The 12,578-nt window shown below is 44.2% G+C and overlaps 1 protein-coding gene across 1 annotated transcript in view; it reads left to right on the top strand.

The window, feature by feature from the left end:
• Positions 1-12,578, top strand: part of LOC140120783 (glucagon-like peptide 1 receptor) — a 207,251-nt gene that overhangs the window by 95,265 nt on the left and 99,408 nt on the right. Inside the window, exon 2 of the mRNA XM_072139726.1 lies at positions 3,575-3,671. Within this exon, the coding sequence (XP_071995827.1) occupies positions 3,575-3,671 (97 nt within the window). The remainder of the gene's footprint in view (positions 1-3,574; positions 3,672-12,578) is intronic.

Here is a 12,578-nt window from a genome sequence, read left to right on the forward strand (position 1 = left end):
AACAGCAGTCTGGCTGTGTAGTCTGGACCTCCCCCTATAACAGCAGGCTGGTTGTGTAGTCTGGACCTCCCCCTATAATAGCAGTCTGGCTGTGTAGTCTGGACCTCCCCCTATAATAGCAGTCTGGCTGTGTGGTCTGGACCTGCCCCTATAATAGCTGTCTGGCTGTGTAGTCTGGTCCTCCTCCTATAATAGCAGTCTGGCTGTGTAGTCTGGACCTCCCCCTATAATAGCAGTCTGGCTGTGTAGTCTGAAACTCTCCCTATAATAGCAGTCTGGCTGTGTAGTCTGGACCTCCCCCTATAATAGCAGTCTGGCTGTGTAGTCTGGACCTCCCCCTATAACAGCAGGCTGGTTGTGTAGTCTGGACCTCCCCCTATAATAGCAGTCTGGCTGTGTAGTCTGGACCTCCCCCTATAATAGCAGTCTGGCTGTGTAGTCTGGACCTCCCCCTATAATAGCAGTCTGGCTGTGTAGTCTGGACCTCCCCCTATAATAGCAGTCTGGCTGTGTAGTCTGGACCTCCCCCTATAATAGCAGTCTGGCTGTGTAGTCTGGACCTCCCCCTATAATAGCAGTCTGGTTGTGTGGTCTGGACCTTCACCTATAATAGCAGTCTGGCTGTGTAGTCTGGTCCTTCTCCTATAATAGCAGTCTGGCTGTGTAGTCTGGACCTCCCCCTATAATAGCAGTCTGGTTGTGTAGTCTGGACCTCCCCCTATAATAGCAGTCTGGCTGTGTAGTCTGGACCTCCCCCTATATTAGCAGTCTGGCTGTGTAGTCTGGACCTCCCTCTATAATAGCAGTCTGGCTGTGTAGTCTGGACCTCCCCCTATAATAGCAGTCTGGCTGTGTAGTCTGAAACTCGCCCTATAATAGCAGTCTGGCTGTGTAGTCTGGACCTCCCCCTATAATAGCAGTCTGGCTGTGTAGTCTGGACCTCCCCCTATAATAGCAGTCTGGCTGTGTAGTCTGGACCTCCCCCTATAACAGCAGGCTGGTTGTGTAGTCTGGACCTCCCCCTATAATAGCAGTCTGGCTGTGTAGTCTGGACCTCCCTCTATAATAGCAGTCTGGCTGTGTAGTCTGGACCTCCCCCTATAATAGCAGTCTGGCTGTGTAGTCTGGACCTCCCCCTATAATAGCAGTCTGGCTGTGTAGTCTGGACCTCCCCCTATAACAGCAGTCTGGATGTGTAGTCTGGACCTCCCCCTATAATAGCAGTCTGGATGTGTAGTCTGGACCTCCCCCTATAATAGCAGTCTGGCTGTGTAGTCTGGACCTCCCCCTATAATAGCAGTCTGGCTGTGTAGTCTGGACCTCCCCCTATAATAGCAGTCTGGCTGTGTAGTCTGGACCTCCCCCTATAATAGCAGTCTGGCTGTGTAGTCTGGACCTCCCCCTATAACAGCAGGCTGGTTGTGTAGTCTGGACCTCCCCCTATAATAGCAGTCTGGCTGTGTAGTCTGAAACTCTCCCTATAATAGCAGTCTGGCTGTGTAGTCTGGACCTCCCCCTATAATAGCAGTCTGGCTGTGTAGTCTGGACCTCCCCCTATAACAGCAGGCTGGTTGTGTAGTCTGGACCTCCCCCTATAATAGCAGTCTGGCTGTGTAGTCTGGACCTCCCCCTATAATAGCAGTCTGGCTGTGTAGTCTGGACCTCCCCCTATAATAGCAGTCTGGCTGTGTAGTCTGTACCTCCCCCTATAATAGCAGTCTGGCTGTGTAGTCTGGACCTCCCCCTATAACAGCAGTCTGGATGTGTAGTCTGGACCTCCCCCTATAATAGCAGTCAGGAGGTGTAGTCTGGACCTCCCCCTATAATAGCAGTCTGGCTGTGTAGTCTGGACCTCCCCCTATAATAGCAGTCTGGCTGTGTAGTCTGGACCTCCCCCTATAATAGCAGTCTGGCTGTGTAGTCTGGACCTCCCCCTATAATAGCAGTCTGGCTGTGTAGTCTGGACCTCCCCCTATAAAAGCAGGCTGGTTGTGTAGTCTGGACCTCCCCCTATAATAGCAGTCTGGCTGTGTAGTCTGAAACTCTCCCTATAATAGCAGTCTGGCTGTGTAGTCTGGACCTCCCCCTATAATAGCAGTCTGGCTGTGTAGTCTGGACCTCCCCCTATAACAGCAGGCTGGTTGTGTAGTCTGGACCTCCCCCTATAATAGCAGTCTGGCTGTGTAGTCTGGACCTCCCCCTATAATAGCAGTCTGGCTGTGTAGTCTGGACCTCCCCCTATAATAGCAGTCTGGCTGTGTAGTCTGTACCTCCCCCTATAATAGCAGTCTGGCTGTGTAGTCTGGACCTCCCCCTATAACAGCAGTCTGGATGTGTAGTCTGGACCTCCCCCTATAATAGCAGTCAGGAGGTGTAGTCTGGACCTCCCCCTATAATAGCAGTCAGGAGGTGTAGTCTGGACCTCCCCCTATAATAGCAGTCTGGCTGTGTAGTCTGGTCCTCCCCCTATAACAGCAGTCTGGCTGTGTAGTCTGGACCTCCCCCTATAATAGCAGTCTGATGTACAGGCAGTCCCTGGATTACGTACAAGATAGGGTCCGGAGGTTTGTTCTTAAGTTGAATTTGTTTGTAAGTTTAAACTGTATATTTTATCATTCTAGATCCAGACAAAAAAAAAATTTGGGCCCCAGTGACAATTGGAGTTTAAACATTTTTTGCTGTAATGACACCAAGGATTATGAATAAAGCTTCATTACAGACACCTTACAGCTGATCATTGCAGCCTGGGACTATAGGAGGTCAGAGGGGTCTGTCTGTAACTATGGGTTGTCTGGAAGTCGGGTGTCCTTAAGAAGGGGACCGCCTGTATATATGTCCCATGAGGTCATGGTGTCCAGAGATGAGCGGCGCCTGATAAATACCGATACGTGAGGCCGCGGGGCGTCGCGGGGCGATTAGCGGATCTTTACCTTCTGTAAATACTCGGATGTTTCTTTTCATCTTTCTGATCTCGCTGTCTGATCGCGCTGCGTTTTTTTTGCCAATTATGTGGAATTTATGGCAACTTCTAGTTTTGCAGTAATAAACGGCGCAGCAGGGAACGAGCGCAGAACATAAACCCATTACATGAGAAATCATCCGGATCCATCAGTACAAGGGAGACACAAGACGCTGCGTTACAGTGTGTCAGCGAGGTCTGCGCCGGACTCACTGGGGCAGGACATGCAACATGGGGTATTAAAGAGATAAGTACCCCTGCACCATTGCCTGCAGTGTGACAAGGGGGCGGAGCTGCAGGGACCCATCCAGCAGACACCCACACTGAGGGTAAACATCACCCACCGGTCACCTAATTCCACATCAGCCTTAAAGGGATTGTCCAGAGGTGAAGGAGGTTTCCATTACGATTGATCTTTCATAAGACCCATTGATGGGCAGCTGACACCTGACCCCCACACATAGTCCACACTCTACTGCCCCCTGTCTACCACAGACTCCACTTCTAGGAGATAGGGATGATGAGGGTAGTAATAGGAATGGTTGGGGTAAAGGGGCTTCTCTCCTCTGGAAACACTGTGTGACTCCCCTGATTGTCTTGTTTTCTCTCTTCCAGACCACAGCAGTTTCTCTATCAGACACAATACAAAAGTGGAGAGAATACAGAGAGCAGTGTATAAAGACCCTGCACAACTCCCCGTATACCCTGACAGGTGAGTGCAAGCTCTGCTGCCAACCCAGCTGTGAGAAGAGAGGTTCCCATACAAGACTTCACAAGTAATGTGTAATAATATCAAAAGGATTACTACTATAAAATACTGCCCCCTATGTACAGGAATATAACTACTATAATACTGTCTCCTATGTACAGGAATATAACTACTATAATACTGCCCCCTATGTACAAGAATATAACTACTATAATACTGCCCCCTATGTACAGGAATATAACTACTATAATACTGCCCCCTATGTACAGGAATATAACTACTATAATACTGCCCCCTATGTACAGGAATATAACTACTATAATACTGCCCCCTATGTACAAGAATATACCTACTATAATACTGCCCCCTATGTACAAGAATATACCTACTATAATACTGCCCCTATGTACAAGAATATAACTACTATAATACTGCCCCCTATGTACAAGAATATAACTACTATAATACTGCCCCCTATGTACAAGAATATAACTACTATAATACTGCCCCCTATGTACAAGAATATAACTACTATAATACTGCCCCCTATGTACAAGAATATAACTACTATAATACTGCCCCCTATGTACAGGCATATAACTACTATAATACTGCCCCCTATGTACAAGAATATAACTACTATAATACTGCCCCCTATGTACAAGAATATAACTACTATAATACTGCCCCATATGTACAGGAATATAACTACTATAATACTGTCCCCTGTGTACAGGAATATAACTATTATAATACTGCCCCCTATGTACAGGAATATAACTACTATAATACTGCCCCCTATGTACAGGGATATAACTACTATAATACTGCCCCTATGTACAAGGACATAACTACTATAATACTGCCCCCTATGTACAGGAATATAACTACTATAATACTGCCCCCTATGTACAGGAATATAACTACTATAATACTGCCCCCTATGTACAAGAATATAACTACTATAATACTGCCCCCTATGTACAGGAATATAACTACTATAATACTGCCCCCTATGTACAGGAATATAACTACTATAATACTGCCCCCTATGTACAGGAATATAAGTACTATAATACTGTCCCCTATGTACAGGAATATAACTACTATAATACTGCCCCCTATGTACAAGAATATAACTACTATAATACTGCCCCCTATGTACAGGGATATAACTACTATAATACTGCCCCCTATGTACAGGAATATAACTACTATAATACTGCCCCCTATGTACAGGAATATAACTACTATAATACTGCCCCCTATGTACAGGAATATAACTACTGTAATACTGCCCCCTGTGTACAGGAATATAACTACTATAATACTGCCCCCTATGTACAGGAATATAACTACTATAATACTGCCCCTATGTACAGGAATATAACTACTATAATACTGCCCCCTGTGTACAGGAATATAACTACTATAATACTGCCCCCTATATACAGGAATATAACTACTATAATACTACCCCCTATGTACAGGAATATAACTACTATAATACTGCTTCCTATGTACAGGGATATAACTACTATAATACTGCCCCCTATGTACAGGAATATAACTACTATAATACTGCCCCCTATGTACAGGAATATAACTACTATAATACTGCCCCTATGTACAGGAATATAACTACTATAATACTGCCCCCTGTGTACAGGAATATAACTACTATAATACTGCCTCCTATGTACAGGAATATAACTACTATAATACTGCCCCCTATGTACAAGAATATAACTACTATAATACTGCCCCTATGTACAAGAATATAACTACTATAATACTGCCTCCTATGTACAGGAATATAACTACTATAATACCGCCCCCTATGTACAGGAATATAACTACTATAATACCGCCCCCTATGTACAGGAATATAACTACTATAATACCGCCCCCTATGTACAGGAATATAACTACTATAATACCGCCCCCTATGTACAGGAATATAACTACTATAATACTGCCCCCTATATACAGGAATATAACTACTATAATACTGCCCCCTATGTACAAGAATATAACTACTATAATACTGCCCCTATGTACAAGAATATAACTACTATAATACTGCCCCCTATGTACAGGAATATAACTACTATAATACTGCCCCCTATGTACAGGAATATAACTACTATAATACTGCCCCCTATGTACAGGAATATAACTACTATAATACTGCCTCCTATGTACAGGAATATAACTACTATAATACTGCCCCCTATGTACAGGTATATAACTACTATAATACTGCCCCCTATGTACAGGAATATAACTACTATAATACTGCCCCCTATGTACAGGAATATAACTACTATAATACTGCCCCCTATGTACAGGAATATAACTACTATAATACTGCCCCCTATGTACAGGAATATAACTACTATAATACTGTCCCCTATGTACAGGAATATAACTACTATAATACTGTCCCCTATGTACAGGAATATAACTACTATAATACTGTCCCCTATGTACAGGAATATAACTACTATAATACTGCCCCCTATGTACAGGAATATAACTACTATAATACTGCCCCCTATGTACAGGAATATAACTACTATAATACTGCCCCCTATGTACAGGAATATAACTACTATAATACTGCCCCCTATGTACAGGAATATAACTACTATAATACTGCCCCCTATGTACAGGAATATAACTACTATAATACTGCCCCCTATGTACAGGAATATAACTACTATAATACTGCCCCCTATGTACAGGGATATAACTACTGTAATACTGCCCCCCTATGTACAGGAATATAACTACTATAATACTGCCCCCTATGTACAGGAATATAACTACTATAATACTGCCCCCTATGTACAGGAATATAACTACTATAATACTGCCCCTATGTACAGGAATATAACTACTATAATACTGCCCCTGTGTAGAGGTGTCTGGTGATGTCGCTCTGATCGTGGTTATATTGATGTTATGTTTATCTCTGATTTTTATTGGATGTGATGGATTATTATGAGTTTGGAATGAAATAATGATTGGACTTTCTATGGATCCCCCCATATTCCTTATATTCTCCAGTATTAAACATTTCATCTCCCTTCTGGTCTCCCAGCGGCTGCTCGCCCCCTGTGCTGTGTGTAGTATTACAGTAATGTGATTGGAGGGTCTCCCCTCCCCCGCTGTGTAATTATGGATATTCCTTCAAGGTGTCAGGGTGTAAGTTACGGAGCCGATCAGTGTAATTGTCATCACACACAGGACGGGAGATGAATGACTTCCCCTGTTTCTCATCTTGTGCGGAGATCGCTGCAGTTACAACTGTCCAATATATAATCTGACATTGATTCTTCAGTGATAGATCTGATAGCAAAATCACTCAGACGTTTCCTGCTGCTTCACCTTCTTTCTATATCTATAAGTGTCAAACATCTATGCAAAATAATCCACAGCTCCCCCTAGTGGTGGTGTATAATCTGTATGTAGTGATCTCCTCCTAGTGGTGGTGTATAATGTGTATGTAGTGATCTCCTCCTAGTGGTGGTGTATAATATGTATGTAGTGATCTCCCCCTAGTGGTGGTGTATAATGTGTATGTAGTGATCTCCCCCTAGTGGTGGTGTATAATGTGTATGTAGTGATCTCCCCCTAGTGGTGGTGTATAATGTGTATGTAGTGATCTCCCCCTAGTGGTGGTGTATAATGTGTATGTAGTGATCTCCCCCTAGTGGTGGTGTATAATGTGTATGTAGTGATCTCCCCCTAGTGGTGGTGTATAATCTGTATGTAGTGATCTCCCCCTAGTGGTGGTGTATAATCTGTATGTAGTGATCTCCCCCTAGTGGTGGTGTATAATCTGTATGTAGTGATCTCCTCCTAGTGGTGGTGTATAATCTGTATGTAGTGACCTCCCCCTAGTGGTTGTGTATAATCTGTATCTAGTGATCTCCCCCTAGTGGTGGTGTATAATCTGTATGTAGTGATCTCCCCCTAGTGGTGGTGTATAATGTGTATGTAGTGATCTCCCCCTAGTGGTGGTGTATAATCTGTATGTAGTGATCTCCTCCTAGTGGTGGTGTATAATGTGTATGTAGTGATCTCCTCCTAGTGGTGGTGTATAATGTGTATGTAGTGAGCTCCCCCTAGTGGTGATGTATAATATGTATGTAGTGATCTCCTCCTAGTGGTGGTGTATAATGTGTATGTAGTGATCTCCCCCTAGTGGTGATGTATAATGTGTATGTAGTGATCTCCCCCTAGTGGTGGTGTATAATATGTATGTAGTGATCTCCTCCTAGTGGTGGTGTATAATGTGTATGTAGTGATCTCCTCCTAGTGGTGGTGTATAATGTGTATGTAGTGATCTCCTCCTAGTGGTGGTGTATAATGTGTATGTAGTGATCTCCCCCTAGTGGTGGTGTATAATCTGTATGTAGTGATCTCCCCCTAGTGGTGGTGTATAATCTGTATGTAGTGATCTCCCCCTAGTGGTGGTGTATAATGTGTATGTAGTGATCTCCCCCTAGTGGTGGTGTATAATGTGTATGTAGTGATCTCCCCCTAGTGGTGGTGTATAATGTGTATGTAGTGATCTCCCCCTAGTGGTGGTGTATAATCCGTATGTAGTGATCTCCCCCTAGTGGTGGTGTATAATGTGTATGTAGTGATCTCCCCCTAGTGGTGGTGTATAATCCGTATGTAGTGATCTCCCCCTAGTGGTGGTGTATAATCCGTATGTAGTGATCTCCTCCTAGTGGTGGTGTATAATGTGTATGTAGTGATCTCCCCCTAGTGGTGGTGTATAATGTGTATCTAGTGATCTCCCCCTAGTGGTGGTGTATAATGTGTATGTAGTGATCTCCCCCTAGTGGTGGTGTATAATGTGTATGTAGTGATCTCCCCCTAGTGGTGGTGTATAATGTGTATGTAGTGATCTCCTCCTAGTGGTGGTGTATAATGTGTATGTAGTGATCTCCTCCTAGTGGTGGTGTATAATGTGTATGTAGTGATCTCCCCCTAGTGGTGGTGTATAATGTGTATGTAGTGATCTCTCCCTAGTGGTGGTGTATAATCTGTATGTAGTGATCTCCTCCTAGTGGTGGTGTATAATGTGTATGTAGTGATCTCCTCCTGGTGGTGGTGTATAATGTGTATGTAGTGATCTCCCCCTAGTGGTGGTGTATAATGTGTATGTAGTGATCTCCTCCTAGTGGTGGTGTATAATGTGTATGTAGTGATCTCCCCCTAGTGGTGGTGTATAATGTGTATGTAGTGATCTCTCCCTAGTGGTGGTGTATAATCTGTATGTAGTGATCTCCTCCTAGTGGTGGTGTATAATGTGTATGTAGTGATCTCCTCCTAGTGGTGGTGTATAATCTGTATGTAGTGATCTCCTCCTAGTGGTGGTGTATAATGTGTATGTAGTGATCTCCTCCTAGTGGTGGTGTATAATGTGTATGTAGTGATCTCCTCCTAGTGGTGGTGTATAATGTGTATGTAGTGATCTCCCCCTAGTGGTGGTGTATAATGTGTATGTAGTGATCTCCTCCTAGTGGTGGTGTATAATGTGTATGTAGTGATCTCCTCCTAGTGGTGGTGTATAATGTGTATGTAGTGATCTCCTCCTAGTGGTGGTGTATAATGTGTATGTAGTGATCTCCCCCTAGTGGTGGTGTATAATGTGTATGTAGTGATCTCCTCCTAGTGGTGGTGTATAATGTGTATGTAGTGATCTCCCCCTAGTGGTGGTGTATAATGTGTATCTAGTGATCTCCCCCTAGTGGTGGTGTATAATGTGTATGTAGTGATCTCCCCCTAGTGGTGGTGTATAATGTGTATGTAGTGATCTCCCCCTAGTGGTGGTGTATAATGTGTATGTAGTGATCTCCTCCTAGTGGTGGTGTATAATGTGTATGTAGTGATCTCCTCCTAGTGGTGGTGTATAATGTGTATGTAGTGATCTCCCCCTAGTGGTGGTGTATAATGTGTATGTAGTGATCTCTCCCTAGTGGTGGTGTATAATCTGTATGTAGTGATCTCCTCCTAGTGGTGGTGTATAATGTGTATGTAGTGATCTCCTCCTGGTGGTGGTGTATAATGTGTATGTAGTGATCTCCCCCTAGTGGTGGTGTATAATGTGTATGTAGTGATCTCCTCCTAGTGGTGGTGTATAATGTGTATGTAGTGATCTCCCCCTAGTGGTGGTGTATAATGTGTATGTAGTGATCTCTCCCTAGTGGTGGTGTATAATCTGTATGTAGTGATCTCCTCCTAGTGGTGGTGTATAATGTGTATGTAGTGATCTCCTCCTAGTGGTGGTGTATAATCTGTATGTAGTGATCTCCTCCTAGTGGTGGTGTATAATGTGTATGTAGTGATCTCCTCCTAGTGGTGGTGTATAATGTGTATGTAGTGATCTCCTCCTAGTGGTGGTGTATAATGTGTATGTAGTGATCTCCCCCTAGTGGTGGTGTATAGTGTGTATGTAGTGATCTCCTCCTAGTGGTGGTGTATAATGTGTATGTAGTGATCTCCTCCTAGTGGTGGTGTATAATGTGTATGTAGTGATCTCCTCCTAGTGGTGGTGTATAATGTGTATGTAGTGATCTCCCCCTAGTGGTGGTGTATAATGTGTATGTAGTGATCTCCTCCTAGTGGTGGTGTATAATGTGTATGTAGTGATCTCCCCCTAGTGGTGGTGTATGTAGTGAGCTCCCCCTAGTGGTGGTGTATAATGTGTATGTAGTGATCTCCCCCTAGTGGTAGTGTATAATGTGTATGTAGTGATCTCCTCCTAGTGGTGGTGTATAATGTGTATGCAGTGATCTCCTCCTAGTGGTGGTGTATAATGTGTATGTAGTGATCTCCTCCTAGTGGTGGTGTATAATGTGTATGTAGTGATCTACCCCTAGTGGTGGTGTATAATGTGTATGTAGTGATCTCCCCCTAGTGGTGGTGTATAATGTGTATGTAGTGATCTCCTCCTAGTGGTGGTGTATAATGTGTATGTAGTGATCTCCTCCTAGTGGTGGTGTATAATGTGTATGTAGTGATCTCCCCCTAGTGGTGGTGTATAATGTGTGTGTAGTGATCTCCCCCTAGTGGTGGTGTATAATCTGTATGTAGTGATCTCCCCCTAGTGGTGGTGTATAATCTGTATGTAGTGATCTCCTCCTAGTGGTGGTGTATAATGTGTATGTAGTGATCCCCCCCTAGTGGTGGTGTATAATGTGTATGTAGTGATCTCCCCCTAGTGGTGGTGTATAATGTGTATGTAGTGATCTCCTCCTAGTGGTGGTGTATAATGTGTATGTAGTGATCTCCTCCTAGTGGTGGTGTATAATGTGTATGTAGTGATCTCCTCCTAGTGGTGGTGTATAATGTGTATGCAGTGATCTCCTCCTAGTGGTGGTGTATAGAGATGAGCGAACACTAAAATGCTCGGGTACTCGTTATTCGAGACGAACTTTTCCCGATGCTCGAGTGCTCGTCTCGAATAACGAGCCCCATTGAAGTCAATGGGAGACTCGAGCATTTTTCAAGGGGACCAAGGCTCTGCACAGGGAAGCTTGGCCAAACACCTGGGAACCTCAGAAAAGGATGGAAACACCACGGAAATGGACAGGAAACAGCAGGGGCAGCATGCATGGATGCCTCTGAGGCTGCTTAAACGCACCATTATGCCAAAATTATGGGCAACAGCATGGCCATGACAGAGTGACAGAATGAAGCTAGATAGCATCTAAAACATGCAATAATTGACCCTGACACTATAGGGGACGGCATGCAGAGGCAGCGGCAGCAGCGGAAGGCTAGAGAGTGGCATGGCGACATACCCTAAATGGACTCAGGATTCAAACCAATGGGTGGCAGAGAGGAACCAAAGTAGGTGAGCAAGAAGCGCTCAAATAATATCGGTACATGATAAAAGTTTGCCAGTATATTTTGTGGATTACACAGCAGGGTGGCGACAAAGTTAACATGGAAGCCATGAAAACAACCCAAAATTCTGCCTGACACAGCTCGTTTGATAAGGGGACCATGTATGGAGGCAGTGAACTAGTAGTAGATTAAAGGTGCTGCAGTTAAAACTATGTTAGTTGGATCTTGGCATGGAGCTGGCACTCCGCTGCCAGGCGAGCTTTCGCCAATCCAAGCCCCTGTCTCTAGGCTACTCCCCAAACAGCACTTTTGTATAAGATCAAGTGTAGTAGCGTTCTTATAAGTTTAGGATATGCCGGGTGAGGGGAATGTAAACAGATGCGCAAGAAGCGCTGAAATAATATCCCTAAATGGTAAAAGTTTGCAAGTATATTTTGTGGATTACACAGCAGGGTGGCGACAAAGTTAACAACTTTGATGTGGAATCCATGAAAACAACCCAAATTTCTGCCTGACACACCTCGTTTGATAAAGGGACGATGTATGGAGGCAGCTATATGGACGACTTTTGGAGGTAGCAATGGAGACAACGTGTGGAGGCTGCTATGGAGACAATTTAATTTGGATAGTGCCTGTATGTGGCAGTCCCAAACATTTTTCAAACCAGAGGAGCAGGTAGGTGGCCCTCCAGTAAAATGGGATAGATTGAGTGCCTGTATGTGGCAGTCCCAAAAATTGTTCAAACCAGAGGAGCAGGTAGGTGGCCCTCCAGTAAAATGGAATAGATTGAGTGCCTGTATGTGGCAGTCCCAAAAATTGTTCAAACCAGAGGAGCAGGTAGGTGGCCCTGCAGTAAAATGGAATAGATTGAGTGCCTGTATGTGGCAGTCCCAAAAATGTTTCAAACCAGAGGAGCAGGTAGGTGGCCCTCCAGTAAAATGGGATAGATTGAGTGCCTGTATGTGGCAGTCCCAAAAATGTTTCAAACCAGAGGAGCAGGTAGGTGGCCCTCCAGTAAAATGGAATAGATTGAGTGCC

This window comes from Engystomops pustulosus, chromosome 3 (genome assembly GCF_040894005.1).
Source record: "Engystomops pustulosus chromosome 3, aEngPut4.maternal, whole genome shotgun sequence".
NCBI classification, from domain to species: domain Eukaryota; kingdom Metazoa; phylum Chordata; class Amphibia; order Anura; family Leptodactylidae; genus Engystomops; species Engystomops pustulosus.